Source organism: Vanacampus margaritifer, chromosome 16, assembly GCF_051991255.1.
Source record: "Vanacampus margaritifer isolate UIUO_Vmar chromosome 16, RoL_Vmar_1.0, whole genome shotgun sequence".
Lineage (NCBI taxonomy): Eukaryota > Metazoa > Chordata > Actinopteri > Syngnathiformes > Syngnathidae > Vanacampus > Vanacampus margaritifer.
Window position 1 is genome coordinate 12,181,721 of NC_135447.1, and position 17,697 is coordinate 12,199,417.

At 39.7% G+C, this 17,697-nt stretch overlaps 2 protein-coding genes across 2 annotated transcripts; both read left to right on the forward strand.

Annotated features, from left to right (window-relative positions):
- The first annotated feature begins 94 nt into the window (after positions 1–94).
- Positions 95–13,197, forward strand: st6gal1 (ST6 beta-galactosamide alpha-2,6-sialyltranferase 1). The gene is made up of 9 exons (XM_077547365.1): positions 95–304; positions 1,278–1,352; positions 4,301–4,507; positions 6,076–6,432; positions 6,573–6,837; positions 7,670–7,767; positions 7,836–7,937; positions 8,025–8,199; positions 9,336–13,197. Exons 2-9 carry the CDS (start codon positions 1,341–1,343, stop codon positions 9,593–9,595), a joined length of 1,476 nt encoding a protein of 491 aa, XP_077403491.1. The 5' UTR covers positions 95–304; positions 1,278–1,340; the 3' UTR covers positions 9,596–13,197.
- Positions 13,198–16,269: 3,072 nt separating this feature from the next.
- LOC144036518 (odorant receptor 131-2-like) lies at positions 16,270–17,230 on the forward strand. Its single transcript, XM_077547220.1, has one exon. The coding sequence runs from the start codon at positions 16,286–16,288 to the stop codon at positions 17,228–17,230; it is 945 nt and encodes a 314-aa protein (XP_077403346.1). The 5' UTR covers positions 16,270–16,285.
- The last annotated feature ends 467 nt before the right edge of the window (positions 17,231–17,697 follow it).

The window sequence follows — 17,697 nt, forward strand, 5'->3', positions numbered from 1 at the left end:
GTGTAAATAAAAATAAAAAAAGTGCACCAATATTCTTATTTTGAAAATAAATTGAACTGTAAGTGTGATGCACTTTGATTTGATTGTTGCTCGCGCTACTGAGAGCCGAATAGGAGCTGTTCTTTCTCCAAATGCGACTCGGTACCCACTGGCAGGCTTCGACAGGGGCATGGCGGCACAAGCAACGGCCTGCTGCGGGCCCTAGTGTTGACTCTCCGGAGGAGGGAACAGCGTAAAGGGAGGGGGAAAGCCGGCAGGCGCGGGGCGATGCTGAAGCACCAAGGAGCAGCACTACTTCACACAGGTCAGCCAACATCCATCCATCCACCCATCCATCCGTCCGTCCGTCTATCTATCTATCTATCTATCTATCTATCTATCTATCTATCTATCTATCTATCTATCTATCTATCTATCTATCTATCTATCTATCTATCGGGTGGGCTATAATAAATACTATCACCCCCCCCCCCCCCCCAAAAAAAAAAAAAAACAGTTTTCTGATTTTAATCAAAATCCTCTCTGATTAACCAAAAACAAAAAGGAAAATTACATTATTAAAATCAACTATTGCCTTTTTCGATATTGTCCCCCCTAATCTGGGACATGCTTTATTTTGCCTGAAACAAAACACAAAGTGTCGATACAGTTTTTTTTCCTCCAGCAAAAAGTTGTAACATATTAATGTTTAATTAAGTGTTTAATTTGGTGGACAAAACACACAATATACATATACTTAACAAGGGAATCCAAAGTGATTCCTAATATCTGGATTTTATCCATCCACTGTATCTCTCTGTGACTTTTGAAAACAAATGAGTATTTAATTTTAAGTTACTATGTGTTTTTCAAATGCAATTGAAAATAGGTTTTGTTGTTGTTGTTTGCTCAAAATATGTTTCAAGCACCAATGTGCCCCACCTGGCACCAAAATTTATTGAGCTTTTTCCGAGAAATGTTTGTGTAGCAATAAGAACGTTAAATACCCACAACATGAGCTACATTAACTCATTCACTGCCAAAGCCAGCGGTATTTGGCAAATATCCATTGTAACTGAGAGGGCTTTTACAACACTTCCTGCCACAGGTACCTTCTGAAACAGGTAACGTCGATGTAAGAGCATGTTTGATCACGCCAAATATCTGGACTTGTTTCCAGATCTGTGGTAGAACAGAATCTTTACTTGTGTGCTGTTCTGAGTTGAGTTTATTGGAGCACATACAGTGGTTATTACTTGTCTATCATAGCCTGTGTAAATATGTCTTGGTGTTTGTAGGCGGGATGAGAGGAGACCTAATGGGACCAGAGCTTTTCTAAGGAACAACAGCGGCAACGGACAATGGGCTACAAGGTACAAGTCATATACAGGACACGGATGGCTGAATGAGAAAGTCAGTCATTCAAAAGTGTGTTTATTTTATGCGCGGGTCAAACAGTTGTCGCAGCTAATAGTGACTCGTCCTCCGCATCACGAGTCCTAACAGGCAACATTTTAACAAGCTATCGGTAACGCCCGTCTAGAACAACAACCAGCCTTCAAATTGTCATGCAATAAAATAAAAAAAATCCTTTATTTTTAGGATACAGTTTCATATAATTCAACATTTTCACAATTTTCTTTCTACTATATATTTGTTAATGATTCATACAGTAAATCTAAATACCCCCTCCATTAGGAGTTCCAGGTTCAGAGTCCCACTATTTTGTTGATTTATTATTATTATTTTGTACAGTTAACTCCATTTTATTATGTCGCCCATTTATATTTGGTGTAGTTCTACTAACGGCAACTAGATGGAGACACATTACTTAGTTTGACAGAAAAAACGAGTGAAAACAGGAAGTAGGCCTATTTTAAGCTCAGCCTAATTTTTGCTAAAGATTAATTTGTGAAATCCTTCGCAATCCTGATTTTTACGTCAACAAAAAGCGACTCTTGTACATTTTTTATTTCCTTTGTTATTTTTCCTTGTGGGAAAAAGTGTTTTATTATTAAATGTTGTTATATATTTTCTAGAATACATTTTATTTGTGTTAGCTTTTTATTTGAAATCCCACCCAAAATTGTCATGATTTTAGAATTATTTTGATTTGTAAAATTGTGGGAAAATGAGCAGTTTAATTTTTTTCCCACTGAAAATATATTTTTATTATTACGTTTTGAACTGTTTCATTTATTTTTTGAACATTTTCAAATCATGCATTGTACATTTTTAAGATTTTTCCCATATATATTTTTTAAAGTTTTGATTTTAAAAACATGCGCACCTTTCCGATTCTTTTTTGAATACTTAAAACTAATTATGTTTATTTATTTAGCCCTTAACCACAAGAGTCTGAAATATATTTTTGTGTTATTGTTGGTTATAATTTAAACCATATTTTGTTGAGTTAAATCCGACCCTGACAATCTATCATAAATCTCAATGGGAGATCTGTACTCTATTTTTTTATTTATCTTTTTACAGCTTGCTGCATATTTAAGTTTAAGTTAAACTACAACCTTTTAAACTACGTACTTTCAATGTTCCAACATTCGGACACGAAATTCTCCATTGTCATCCATTACAAAGAACATTTATCCATCTATTTTTTTACGATATTTATTCTGCGGGCCAATGAGCGATAAGGGTCCAATCAGCTTTGCCGCTTTTATTACAGATGGGTCACGTAATCAGCATTTAGCTCTGGGAAGAGAACACAGGGATTCAGGCCGACATCTTTAAGCAGATACTAAGTGACACTGCCATCTGTCACCCTGTCCTCGGGCAACCATGAAGCTTGATCTTGTTGGTTACACAACCATACAGATGCATATTTTCGTTTCACTCAAAAACTGGGGGCTACAATTTTCCAGCAAATCAACTTCTTAGTGCTGCACTGAGATATGGAATATCGCAAATATATTTTTGACGATGAAATGTACTTTCTGATGAACCTCAGTTCAATCCAATCAAATCATGAAGTTTTTACCCAGTCTTATGATATGGACAAAATAACTGAACATTTGTCAAGGCCTTCTTTGGACCTTTAATTTGAGTGACCTTTTTGATTTTTGCAAATACAGTTTTGATCTTTGATATCTCCTCAAGGTTATACCTTTTCCCCACTGAAAAATAATCAGCTTTTTGGCTATATACATGTCCAACAATTTTGGCAACAACAGGCTGACAATTAGAGAAAAATACCAAGTTTGGCAATTTACATATTTGACATTGCTGTATACTTGACCTTTGATCTTTACTTTGAAATGTAACTTGTAGAAAGCCCAGAAGCCAAACAAAACATATGATGACTACCACCATCTTATGTGTTGATTATGGTTTCAGTACTGGCCTTACTTTCAGATATTTATACTGGTATCGGTCTGACAAAAAAAAAAAAAATATTCAACATCCCTCGGTGTCGATTTGTAAACTACTACACTTTCTTGCTGGCTTTTTTTTTCGGAGAATAGCAAGTATATACTGCAGTGTGTGTTTGGCCATGTTGCCATCACGTCTACTCTCAGGATCATGATACGGTGACGTTACGGTGGTGTTACGTCTGGCTTCCTCATGTCCTTCAGTTCCTATACCGGGTGGTTGATCCATCTTATCCGCTCCATTCATGGTGGCATCGTAGTCCATAACCAGTGTCTTCTCCGTGATCAGACTGTACCCACTCCTCCGATGAATATGCATTGGACTCGGGGCACTCTTCGTCGTCCGATTGAACGTCCGCCTGAGCGTGCTCGGTTGTGCTCCGCCTTTTCCGGCGTTAGCATCGCTAGCCGGTGAAGCTTTATGGCGTGATCATAGCCGCCGCGTCAACGCTTCCAACTTCGCCGTCAACCTCGGAGTCACCATCATCATCATCCTCGTCATCAATGTGCTCTTTAGCATTGGTCGATGCTTTTCGTCTTTGAAAAAAATGCTCAAGCGTAAGCTGCTTGCAACCGATCGCCATTAAGGCTTCCTCAGCCATTGTCTCCTCAACACTCTAGCTACACCTCACGTCTTCTACTGACGCCTACCCAATCTTGTCTAGAGGCCAAAAATAGGTATTATACTAAATAGATCTGCTTGATCTTTGGCGCTCCTCCGTAGGTTTTTACTAAACATCATTTAACGTTTTTGGCAGTAAAAGAGTTAAAGTAAGCTAAAAAGCGGACAACTATCGAGGTTAAGCATACATACCTGTTGTCTTAAAACTAAATAATAGCTTAATAAAGTCAATTTAAATCATTAAATTGAGATGAAATCGTTATTTCAGTATTCTGTGTACTGACAAGCGTCCAAATATATTTTTTTGTTGCAGATCCCTGGGGCAGCAATGGACCGCGTGAGCCTGCTGTGGCGTCTGCGTCGCCGTGCCCGCCGCGGCGCCCTCTGCATGGGCTTGTTCTGCATCGCCATGACGCTTCTGTACGCCCTGTGCGCCGAGAACAGCGTGACCGTCACAGACGCCATCTTCGGCGTGCGGGCACGGACCCGGGCCCAGCCTCGCACTCACACCGTCGTCAAGGTACGCATCAGCAGCGTTTGCCATTGTAAAGTCTATTTTTTGTTTTATTGATTTTTTTATTTGATTTCAATTAGCACTGTCGCTATCGAATATTTTTAGAATTGATTAATCTATCGATTATTCAGTCAATTAATCGACTAATCGGATTCATTTTAATTTTGCATTATAGTGTATTACAAAAACTTTTTTTTTCTGATTACTGTTTATTAACTCATTCACTCGCAGCCATTTTCACTGAAGCAATCCCCTTCACTCCCGGCTGTTTTACTGTATTTTGACTGATTTTGCAAGGCCCACAGAATATTGTGTTCTATTTAGTGCTGTCAAAGTTAAAGCGTTAACTGATTAATTAATCACAAAAAATGATCGCATTAGTCATGATATAACGCAGATTAATCGCACTATTAATTTTGACCATAGATTATCCTTTAGCGTGACAGCGGATGGCTTAAGGTAGAATATTTTAATATTTTTATTTTTTAGAATATTTGTTAATGTCAAAATATTGGGGTCATTTTTTTCCATTTTAAATTATGCAAGTAATTAACTGATTAGAAAAAGAGGAGGATGAGCGAGTGCAGTGGATTAAAAAAAAATGTTGAAGACTTCCTCATAACATTAAATGTCAAAAGAATTAACACAACCGGTGCTCTTCAAATTTGTGATAAAAAATGCTTTTTTTTATTAAGCGATTAATCGTGATTAATCAAAATTCTAAGATGTGATTAATTTGATTTAAAATGTAATCGTTGGACAGCTCTAGTTCTATTGCTCTAAAAACACGGAGCGTACCAAAAGAAAGATTAAAGTGTCTTCTTTCATCAGGGAAAAAAATATATATTTCTGTCTAAGTTTCATCATTATTCAGACATCCATTTAGAATTGTGAGTAAATTAGCTTTTTTTCAACATAGCCCCTGGTTGATCTCTTTTGCTCTGCTGCCACCTGCTGGCCGTTTTTGTACAATTTTTCAATCGTTCTGTGCAGTTGAGAGGCTGCATCAAAGCTTTCTGTATGCACTAGCATAAATAAATAAATAAAAAACACACATCCAAAACGTATAAATACGTCTTTGGGACACTTAAGATATTTAAAGTAGAACATATTTATATGTTTTTGGGAGCAAATGAGTTAACCAGTGATTGGTGTTTATTTTGTTCTCCGTTTTCATATAGAGATTTTTTTTTAAAAAAGAGGGGATTGATGTTGTACTATGTTACCGGTTCAATCATTGTTTTTCAAAGAAAAAAAGATGTTGGCAAATGTCTGATTTTGATTAAACACAAAAGATGATAAGTCTTCTTTCATGAAGGACTACAGAAATAAATGAACAATTACCTTTGATATGCTGAAATCAGAAGATTTGGACAATTTTAAATTAAAAAATATCTCCAAACAATTACTCGATTATTAAAATAGTAGATTATTTTGATAATTGATTACGTGTCAATTAATTTTGACAGCTCTCGTTTCCATTGTTTAAGCCACATCCCCGCTGATGTGCACTGCTTACACACACAAAAAAATACTTTCTTAAATTTAACTCCATCATGCGACCTCTCCATCAGGTGCTACGAGGTAGCGGCAAGCTCCCGTACGTGGACCCCCAGAAGCTCCCGGGCGTGGTCCCCGGCGACCCCCGCCGGCCCATCCCCGTGCTGTCCTCGCCCAACCAGACCTGGGATCACCAGACCATCAAGCCAAAGTCCAGAGAGGGCGTGGGTTTCATCACGAGCATGCTGCCGCAGACCCTCGTGCGAGCGCTGGACACTCTCTTCGGAGGCCGCCGGCAGGGTCAGCTGAGCGGCAAAGGCAGCGACGCCGAGTTCTTTGGGCCCAACAGCCTTTTGGGGAAAGTGTGGAACGAGCGCATGTCCAGTAACATGCTGTCTAACAGGCTGAAGAAGGTGGCCGGCAACTATCAGGTGAGGATGAATGTGGGACGATTCCAAAAAAGAAAAAATGTCAACAACCAACTGGAAACATTTCATTTTTGGCGTAGCAGCCTTTGCTTGAAAAGGCATAGATGGAGTTAGTCCATTCTAGTTTTTAATGTTCTCTCCAGGCCATGAACAAATACGGCGTGGATCTTCCCAACGCGGCGGACATGGCTCGCAGGCCGACGTTGAGCGGGCCCGAGCTCCTTTGCCAGCTCCAGCGGAAGGTGGAGCTGTCCACGCTGACGGCCGACCTGCCGCCTTTCTCCTCGCTGCCGTGGGCTTCGCAGCTGCCGCCCAAGCCGCTCGCCGCCGACGTGGGGCCATTCAAGAGCTGCGCCGTGGTGTCGTCCGCCGGCTCGCTTCGGAACGCCGGCCTCGGCAAAGAGATAGGTGGGAGCAAGTTGGCTGTCCGCACGACAAAGGGCTTAAACGTCTACTTTCATTTGCAGATGGTTTTCTGTTGTTTCCTTTTCTTTCTTTTCTCTTCTTTTTTCACTTTTTCCCTTTCATTCCTTTTTTTCTTTTCCCATTTTCCTCTTTTCCTCACTTTTATTGACTTTTTGTCCTTTCCCATTTTTTACTCTCATTTCCTTTTTCTCTTCTATATTTTTTTCTTTTTTGCTATTTTTCTGTTTGCCTATTTCATTTCTTTCCTGTTTTCTTATAGTCCCTTTTCCTCTGAATTCTATTTTTTCAATTTTTGTAATTTTCCCCCTTTATTTCCGTTCTCTAACTAGAAAAAAGGGAAAATCCCCTCTTACTATGCCTTGTTTTTTTTCTTTTTCTATTTGTCCTAGTCTTTTTTCTTTTCTCCCTTTTCATCTCATGTTTAGTCATTCTTCTTTTCCATTTTCACTCATTTCTTCATTTTCTAACTAGAAAAAGGGGATTAAGTTTTCTTTACCCCTTTGCCTCATTTTGTTTTTTTAAATTTTTTATTTTCTTTTTTTCCTGTTGTTTCTTTTTCTCCTTTTGTTTCATGTTTAGTCGCTCTCGTTTCCTTTTTCACTCTTTATTCCTTCCTCTGCTTTCGTTCATCTCACTTTTATCTTTCCTTTTCGCTTTTTTCGCTTTTTCCCTTCTTCCTTTTTTTTGTAAATTTCCCCCTTAATAATAAAGGACGTAAGAGGAAAATGAAATGCAGTGAAACAAGGAATTTCCTTGTTCCTTTTTAACCTTTTCCTTGTTTCTGCTCTTCTTCACATTTGGTTAAACTGACAAGACTCCCATGATGCCGTGCTGCGCTTCAACGGTGCCCCCACCGACCGCTACGAGAAGGACGTCGGTTCCAAAACCACCATCCGCCTCCTCAACTCGCAAGTAAAGCCGCAGTAATAACATGAGAAATTAACTTGACACTTTTAGATTATAACGCGGTTGTCTTGCAGGTGATGGCGTCTGACCACCACCACTTCCTGTCCAGCTCTCTGTACAGCTCGGGTGTATTGGTGGCGTGGGACCCCGCACCCTATTCCGCTAACCTCACAAAGGTGTTGCATACTACATCTATGTGCATATCTACATGAAATAATAAATGTTAAGCGTCAAATATTTTGCTGACGACGTCCATTTTGCAGTGGTTAGAGCACACCGACTACCCTATCTTCACCCAGTACCAGCGCTACAGGCGGCTGCACCCCCAGCAGCCCTTCTACATCCTACAACCGCGCTTCCTCTGGCAGATTTGGCAGCAAATACAGGACAACATGCCGGAGCCCATCCAGAAGAACCCGCCCTCCTCTGGCATGCTGGGTAACGTGCGCTTTGATTGAGTTTTTGTTGATCCCTCAACATTATTGTCACTTCATGTTTTTTTGTTTTGTTTTTTGTTGTTGTGGCTATGGGTGTCAGGCGATTAAACTTTTTAACTTTAATGACTTCAATAGTTGACTCACGATTAATTGCAAATTTTATATCTGTTCTAAATGTACAATAAAATGTAATTTTTTTCATACTCTTGTTAACCAAAAACGTGGGGGGGGGGAATTAACTAATAGAAATATGGCTGCATTTTTTTGTCATTGAAACAGTAATTTCATAATAATTCTTAAATATGAGTTAAAATTAAAAAGATATACTGTACTGTAAAAAACAAGCGTGATATTGATTTGTGTTGAGGTCATTTTTCTGCCACTAGATGGCATAATTGCATTTGTAAGACGTGCATTTTTCTTTTCATAATAAGAGCTATCTAATCTTCAACATGAAGTAACTTGTGAAATTCTGCCCATTTTTTAAATTGTAAAATGCAACTTGACCTCAGTCTCTACAAATATATGCATTATTATAAAATTTCTTACTGTTAAATTTTGACATGCTGCATTGCGACTTGGAAAGTGCAGGCTTTACGAGTAAGGGGCGGTCATTAATGACGTGTTAAAAAAAATAAAAAAAAGAAGTAAATTATTGTCTTCTTTATTTTCTTTTTTTTGGTCTTCCGAATGTTTTTTTTCTCTTTCTTCCATAACGACTGTATGTTGAAAGTAGCACCAGTCCATTTTGTGTGTTGTGACAGAATTGTTTTGTTTACATAGACCTTTGTTTAGCTTGTCTGTCAGATTGTTTTTCGTTTAAAAAAAAATGGTTTGGTTTTTCGGGGCTTGTTGGTTATGTTTGTGACGTTTGTCTTTTGTGTTATGAAAAAAATGCGAAAAATCGTTCAAATAAAAACAATTTTTAAAAAATTGGTGCAACATTAAATTAACAAAAAAAAAATGACACCCCTAATAATGGCCATATTAACCAACTAGTTACAGACACAGATATGTAAAGCTATTTTTGTGACTCTTCAAAAGTTTGAAATGTGCTGAAGCTCCTTTTGAATACGATAAATTGGACCAAGTTGGGGTTTTCTTCAGTTGGGGTTTTCTTCTCTTTCCTCCATTCAGGCACAGTGCTGATGATGTCCATATGCGAGGTGGTGCACGTGTATGAGTTCCTGCCGTCTCGCCGCAAGACGGAGCTGTGCCACTACTACCAGCGCTTCTACGACGCCGCCTGCACCCTGGGCGCCTACCATCCGCTGCTCTATGAGAAGAACCTGGTCAAGCGCATGAACCAGGGGCCCGACAGCGACATCTACACCCGCGGACGCGTCACGCTGCCCGGATTCAGCAGCCTCAAGTGCAACACAACACGTGCAGGTTAAACCGCCCTGCATGACGAGCGAGTCGGAACACACACTGGAGTCCACATTTTATAGATGTGCCTGCTGAAAATATGTGTACTATAGATGATATCATTAATGAATTGCGAAATTCCGGGAATTTTCCAAGTTGGAAATAGGCATGGGCCGGTTACCGGGTTCAAGGTATGCACGGTTTTTAAAACTTTCCATTAGTTGTACGAGCTGTTTATTTGTTGTTGTTTTTTGCACTCACTGTGACATGACTCCTCCACCTTTCATTGCTGGTGTGAGCAGTCAGTGAGGGTATTGGTAGAAGAAGGATATTTTTACTTACAAATGTCATCATCACACTGGCAAATTGATGATAATATTAATATATTAGTAGAATGCTTTCTTGAAATGTTTGCAACCAGCAATAAGAGCTACAATTGGTGAAGTAAATAATAGATGCTATAATAGCAGTTAACTAGCTAATTAGCATAGCGAATTTGTTTGTTTCGCTTTGAAGTTACTTCATAAAGCCGATAGAAGAGAGAGAAGTAGAAAAGTAGTTACTCATTTTCGGAGAAATAAGTTCTTTAACAGTTGTACTACATTTTTAATTTACTCAGAAATTGTCAATAATTTTCTTTTTATGATTCGCCACCGAGGCAGATAACGAGCTAACTAGCATATCTACCTAGCATTGCTAAGATTTGTTTTTGCTCTGATGCTACTTCACAAAACCGAGAAGAAAAAAGCAGTAGCTACTCATTTCAAGGGAAATGTTATCATGCAGGTGCACTGCATTTGGATGTTATTCAAAAAAAACCCTTTTATTATTTTTTTCTTGTATTTACTAACGTATCAACAGAGTACATTCAATGAAAAATGTTCCTTACCCAAACAATTCAAAACAATACACATTTGCCCTGAAATCGCGATATTCATGCGCAGTCATCATATCGTCAGAATCTAATACTGGCCCGTGCCTAGTTGGAAACTTTTACATGGGAATTATCAGGAATTTTTGGGAAGGAAAGGCCGCTTGATGAAAATAAAAACTTGACTGAAAAAAACAGTTAGGCACAGTAATGCCCTCATCTATTTTGCATGGATGTCTAAACGAAACAGATGTTTATACCTGAAAATATCCAATTTGGAGTGTTCCTCAACTATTTTTTTCCATGACTATGTTGCTGAAAAGGTGACTTTTTTTTTCTGCCAAAATTAACACACGTCATCTTGAAGGGAAAAATATGTAAAAAGAACAGTTTGTTAGTCCGGTGGTAGCATACTTGATAAATAGATTGATTTGGGGGGTAATGAATGCCTTTTTTTTTTTAATGGGCATTAATTACATTTCATATTGATGCTTTAAATAGTCACATGTTATGTTGGTGGTGGGGGAAGCTCTTGGGGAAACATTATGAGTGTGTGTGTGTATATATTATTAGGCATTACTACTGTAACATGAAATACTTTGCTCAAAATATCCCTGAAATCTTTCCACACTTTACTGTTTTGCAAGTGAGCCATTGCACACCTTAAACTACTGATGAGTTCCACTTTTGTTTCCATGACGACCAGAGGCGGAGCTAGGGGTTTGAGAGCAGCCAAATGACCTCCATTCACCGACGATGCAGAGAAATAATAAGTGAATGTCGGTAGGAGGCAGCATTTCATACATTTTATACACTTGTCAGTTAGTGTGGCCCGCTCACGGCTCAACTCGTCAACAGAGTTGCTTAGCACCAAAATCCACAAGATGGTGCCAAAGCCCCTCTTTTGTATTAAGCAGGGATTTTTCAGTAATTTAAGTATAGTTTCTAAAGAACCTAACATCCACATTTTTCAAATTTGAGGACAAGCCAGAGTACCCAGAGAAGCCACACAGGCACAGGGAGATTCAAACTCAGAACCTCTCAACTGTGAGGTAGATGTGAAACCACTAGCTACTGTGCTAGCTAAGAGATTAGTAACCACTGAAAGAGATTTTCGATCCACGTTTTCAGCTCTAAGCTCTGAAAAATGGCAGCTCTTGTCAAGAAATGGACTTGAATGTGGTTTTTGAGGACAATATAACTGTAGGAGATGTGCACAAGCGAGCCCTTGAAATTTTTGAATGAAATTATCGTTCATTGTCAAAAATATATAAGAAGTCACTTGCTTAAAGGATCACTGAAGTTACATGATGTAATTTTTCTATTATCTGCTTTTTTATCGCCCCCATTCACCGTTATGACGAAAGCAGTTTTCACCACGAGTATTTTTATACGTCGCAGCAGACATGCAAAACATTGCAATGAATCTGTTGCAATTTTGCTTCCTGGAAAAGGCAAAACCTGTTTTTTTTTGCAGGGAGCTACAGCATGTGTAAAAAGTGTTATTATAAATAGAAGTACTAACTGTCTTTCGTTGCCATGGCAACCGTGGGCAATGCTCAAGGGTTGGGATGAAAACAGCATCTACTTTGAAAAGAGGACCCCCGAGTGTGTGTGTGGGGGGGGTATTGAATACTCAAAAAGACAAGAGAATAATTTTCACTCATGGAGGCAGCACTTCATCAAACCACTCCCAACACACAAACACAGGCAATGCAGCTCTGCTTACCTATTTGTCTTAGACACAATGACTTCTATTAGTATGACCATGTCGGACAATCATTTGTGTGTTGATTATCATAGGCTAACACTGTAAGCTAATGCTAATGACTGCAGCTCTGCTTACCATTTGGGTTTTTAGGCGTAGGGGCGGTTCTGCAAGGACTTTTATACATCACACCAGGCTCTTTTCTTGGTTTTCTGTGTAAAATAAATGTACGTAGGTGGATATATTTTATTATATTAGACAGCACTTCTTAAAATTATCCCAAAATAACAAAAGTTATTTTATCAATGTGTCTTCCTATTTTTCTTTTTCGCCCCCTGTGGGCGAGGAGGCATATTTCGTTCCACGCAGGCATGGAATGTCCGTCCACTATAAGTTGACTTTGAGCTGTGGCACGTTTCTGTGAGATTTAAGAAGCACATTTTTTAAATGTATTTACATGGTACCAGAGAGAGAGCTTTTTTTTTTCTAGACTGAGCTGAATTATTGATGTCAGTGCTTTTCTGAGGGCAACGTTGGATCTCTATGCAGCCATTCGTCACACCTTGCATGTTTCATTTTTGCGAGGAGTCTCTTGGCTTTCTTTTGCCTCAGCACGTCTTTCTGAAGTTTTGCCTCTAATCCTCCTCTTAAGAGGAGTCACCTTTACTGATGTCATGAATGGGGAACCTGCGAGAGCATTTTGTCCACCCTCGTTCAGTTTTGCTATAAACTCCCCAAAATATTAAAACCAACAAATGCTCATAAATACAGATACAAAATACCAAAATCCCCTGGCTTATGTGGTGTCATGGTGTTTTGTTTTGTTTTGTTTTGTTTTTGAGAGTTTTGTAGAATCACGTTCACTTCCCTGTAAGAAACCCTGCAGGCTTTTGTTAAATGGCAAAACCCCAAAAAAGCTCTTGATGTTTGTTTGGGTGTTTTCAAGGGGTTCAAATCCCATGCATGTGTTCTGTTCTATTCTGTCCTTCACTGTAGGAAACATCATGAATCAACGTCACTTCCTGAATAATAAAGCAGACTGTATTTAAGGATGTTGCTTCACTGTCTGGTTCATTTCAATCTTAAATATGTGTGCAATGTTAGAAACTATTATCTGTGCACAATTTTAAACTGAGATTCAAATTTGAGATCCAGGATACCAAACCTGTTTGAGCATTTATTTGACATCAGGGGATCAGAGTTAAAGGGGTAGTGACCCCCCCACCCCCCAAAAAAAGCCTAACTGGTCTAAATATGGTATTCTGGTTAATATTGTGTTAGTGGCATATGAGTTAAGCAGCTAAATCCAGCCGTTTTTCTCCATCCCGGGGGGCGGCCATTTTGTCACTTGCTGTCGACTGAAGATGACATCAATGTTGCTCAAGTCTCAGGTTACAACCAATCACAGCTCAGCTTCAGAAATCAGGTGAGCTGTGATTGGTCATTGCCTGAGCCCTGAGCAACATTGATGCCATCTTCAGTCGACAAAAAGTGGCAAAATGGCCGCCCCCTGAGATTAATCAGAATGTCATGTTTAGACTAGTGAGGTCACATATGTAACATATTATTGTCATGAGATGTTTACGGTTAACTTCTACTTTAAGCTCCATCGACATGGAAATTGGGCACTTAGACCTGCAGTGTGAATCTAGCCTATGAGGTTTAAGATGTGATGCAATTCTTAAAGCCATCTCAGACTCTTCCTGGCTTCCTGCTTTGTTTCCTTGATTTGAATGGTTTCATGATTCAGCGTTGGGACTCGCACCATGGTCAACCGCAGGTCCAAGTGTGGCTGCGAATTCATCACGTGTTTATGTAGAAAAGACACCAACATGAAACCAGACTCAAATACAGACATTGTGCACGACAGCTATGAAAGTCAACCATGACATCATGTGTACCTGAACAAGTTTACTTGTTTGTTCTTTTTCAACTGACGTCCCCGCAGACATGCAAACGCAACACCCACAAGACTCATTAATCAAGTCAATATTTGGTCAAAACATTTGAATAATTAATGTGCCTAAATGAGCCTTTTGGGGACAGGGTCAGAGGTAGTTGAAAACAAGGCAGTCGGTCACATGTACACCAGAGGAAAGCAAGGTAGCTCAACTATTAAGGCAACAACAACAAACTATGATGTCATTGACAAAGTTCAGTCTGAGGTTTACTTCTGCATCAGAGGCGCATGTAATGTCATATACTGTATATCATCTGATATATTACATACAATGGCTACAAAGGACACATACTGTAGTACTGCAAGTAGCGTCATGTGGTGTGATGTGTGTATGCAAGTTCCTGCGTTGTGAAAGCACCCTTAATGCAACATTTTTCTTGTGCACCAAACGTGCGACATATATTTTATTCTACTTTCCCTGAGTGTGCTTTAAGATGAACTATGAAATCCCAGTTGAAGTTTGCTGTCAAACTTAACACGCAACAAAAATAATTACACATATTGTATACTGTATTTCAAAACAAGGCATACTTGTTTGAGAAACATTGCTAGTTTAGATTAGACACCATGATTGTGCTGCATTCGAGGATAGTCGGAAGTCGGATATATGCGAGTTGTTTTTTCCCAGTTAAAGTAAACAACGAAAATGGATAGTGATAAAACATATATATTTATTTTGGTCCTCAAAACAAATTTTGACCTCCATAAACTTGCCTTCTCGCAATTTCTGCTTCATTTATTGTTTTTGAAGAGGGTCGTCTGCCCAGATTTAGTCATAACTGTTTTAATTTATTTATTTCCTCAGTAGAACTTTCATCTGTGGATGTGTCTTTGTGAGTGATGTCGCAATTTCTGCTCGTGCCGGCTTCTCTGGGATTCCTCTTCTATTTCCACAACAATAGACCATTTGTCTGTGGTTGAAGTCAATGTGTATTGAATGATGTCTGTAAAAGTCTTATCTCATGTCTGGTGAACTCCGTGGGCTGTTTCCTGGGGGCTTGGGGGTTTTGTGGTACCGCCCTTTAAGATAGTATAGGAATGTTGTGAGTGCGCTGTAACTTCGCACTAGTGAGAAGCTGCCATTGTCTGGGAACTCACTTGTGCCCGGAATATTCTGTAGAAATAAAAGCTTCGAAGTGACTGTTCATCGATCTCCAGCCTGCATTCGGATAACCAACATTCTCACTAACCGAAAGAAAACGAACACGCGGAGAAAAGATTCTTTTCTTCAACATTTTTTTAAAATCTTATTTCATAAGCATTTCATACAGTTCAGTTCACCGTGTAATTTCATGCAGGGAGACAGCGGCATACTATCACGTGTGTTGTGTTGTGTGGACATATGTCGAATAGTTATGAATGAAGAAAGCGATCTATTTTTATACTCGAGTAAATTGTGTTTTACCATTCATGGTCAACTACTGAACTGAATGAAATTGTTTATGAAATATGATAAAAACAATAAATGAAGCTAAATTGCGAGAAGGTAAGATTGCTGGAGGTCGAAATGAGTTTGACCCAGAAAACAGATGACAGATTTAGACTGGTTTATGAACAATATTTGAGAGAAATTGTGATATTGTGCATGTGGAAGACGTTTAACATCTTTTGAGTTCATCTCATAAAAAACAGGAGCAAAAACAAAAGTATTTATATTTTTGTTGAGCATAAATAAAAATTGAACATCACAACAACAACAACACCAATAGTATTGTAAAAACCGGAGCTGTGTCATAATGGAAGGAAATATTTTGATCACTATTAATAAACGCCATTATTCATTGATTTCAAAACTTCAGTATTCAACTACTAAAACCCAACTTTGATAAATATACAGTCGTCCCCCACCATTCGCGAGAGATAGGGACTGAATAGCATTAGTGATGGTATACTGCATTTTTAGGCCAATTGAACTCTCACCCCTCTGACACAAAGTCAGTTGTAACTTGTGTTGAAGCTGTTGGAAAACGATTTACTGTAAAGAATTATTTTCTTATTGTACTCATTGTAATGATGCCTGTTGCTGATTTCTTGTGTTCCAAGAGGGTGGGGCGACTTGGCTGTGGTTGGTGTTGCATGGTGACCTGCTGTGTCTACATGGACCATGCAAACATATAAAGCGAGTAGCGGGCCGATGTGACTCCACATTTGGCATATTCTTTGCTTGGTCTTCCACATTTATGCCGGCCAACGTGACCATCCGGCTGAGCCTGGCCGAGCGAGTGGCAACCGCCACCGTGACCAGCTGCTTCTGCTTGATATTCCTCTACGTTAACGGGGTCATGTTGTACACCTTGAGAAGTAAACGCTTGTTTCGGGAGACATCGCGCTACATCCTGATGTATCACCTGCTGCTTGGAGACACGCTGCTGCTGGCCATCACCCAGCTGCTGTACTTGCTGACCACCGGCGGCGTCACCCTCACGTACCCCGTGTGCGGCGTGCTCATCATGCTCAACAATGCTGTCAGTCGGAATCCGCCTCTGGTGCTGGTGGTAATGTCGCTTGAGAGATACGTGGCTGTGTGTCACCCTCTCAGACACGCCTCCATCATTACCGTCAGGAACACGGCGGTGGCCGTGCTCGTCGTGTGGGTCTTATGTTTTCTAAATGAACTCATTCAAGGGCTTTTACTGATGATGTTTCCTTTTGAACAGCTGGAGAGTCTGCACATGACACGCTTTTGCAACTACCTCAACCTGCTCCTCGTGCCCATTCTTGAATATTACTACAAAGTTTACACATATTTCCTGTTCATCGCAGCAAGCCTGAGCATCATGTTCAGCTTTGTCGGCGTGACGGTGGCAGCCAGATCGGCGGCCCCTGACAAAGACTCGGCCCGTAAAGCTCGCAATACGCTGCTGCTGCACCTGCTGCAGCTTGGCCTCTGCCTGCTGTCAGTGCTCTACGTCGCCATCATGGCACTTATCTCGTCTTTGTTGAGCCACTTGATGTGGATAAGGGTGCAGACCGTTTCGTTTGTGTTCTTTTTTCTCCTACCCAGATGTCTGACGTCTCTTGTTTACGGCCTGAGAGATAAGAGCCTCAGAGTCGTGCTGGTGTATCATCTCTGCTGTCACCTTAAAATGTCTGGCACGGCTGTCAAAACTGCTCCTGCGTTCTGAGAGCATCTGAGACACATTCAAACTTTGCACGCTACTGCCTTCAATGCAAATAAATGCTCACATGGTGCCATGTTTAATTTATTTAATAAATTATTTATTTAATACACTGACTTTGGAAGTAATGTCTTGCTGCTGGGTGGAGTAGGATGTTTGTTGACATATTTTATGTATGAGCTTGCTTTATAGCATAATAAAATTAGCCAAGAATAGATTTGTCAGACCTGACCAATGAATTTGAATGGGGGGGGGGGGGGGGTGGATAGTAAACTAGACATCAGTGTGGAAATTTGCTAGAAAAACACATTGTAGGCGCAAAAGAGAGTCTCACAAAACACACACACACAATTATTAGAACACTTAGGGTGTTAAAAATTCTTCATGTTGCTTAGTTTACGATGTTTACTTATCTATGCTATTCATTTGAAAGGTCGCTCCGTATTTCCGTTTCCTGTTTTCAATTCTCCGTA

Coding starts and splice junctions, on each gene's coding strand:
- LOC144036518 (XM_077547220.1), top strand. CDS start 16,286: ATGCCGGCCAACGTGACCATCCGGCTGAGCCTGGCCGAGCGAGTGGCA.
- st6gal1 (XM_077547365.1), top strand. Junction 6,838..7,669: donor CGGCCTCGGCAAAGAGATAG/GTGGGAGCAAGT, acceptor TAAACTGACAAG/ACTCCCATGATGCCGTGCTG. Junction 7,768..7,835: donor TCCGCCTCCTCAACTCGCAA/GTAAAGCCGCAG, acceptor GTTGTCTTGCAG/GTGATGGCGTCTGACCACCA.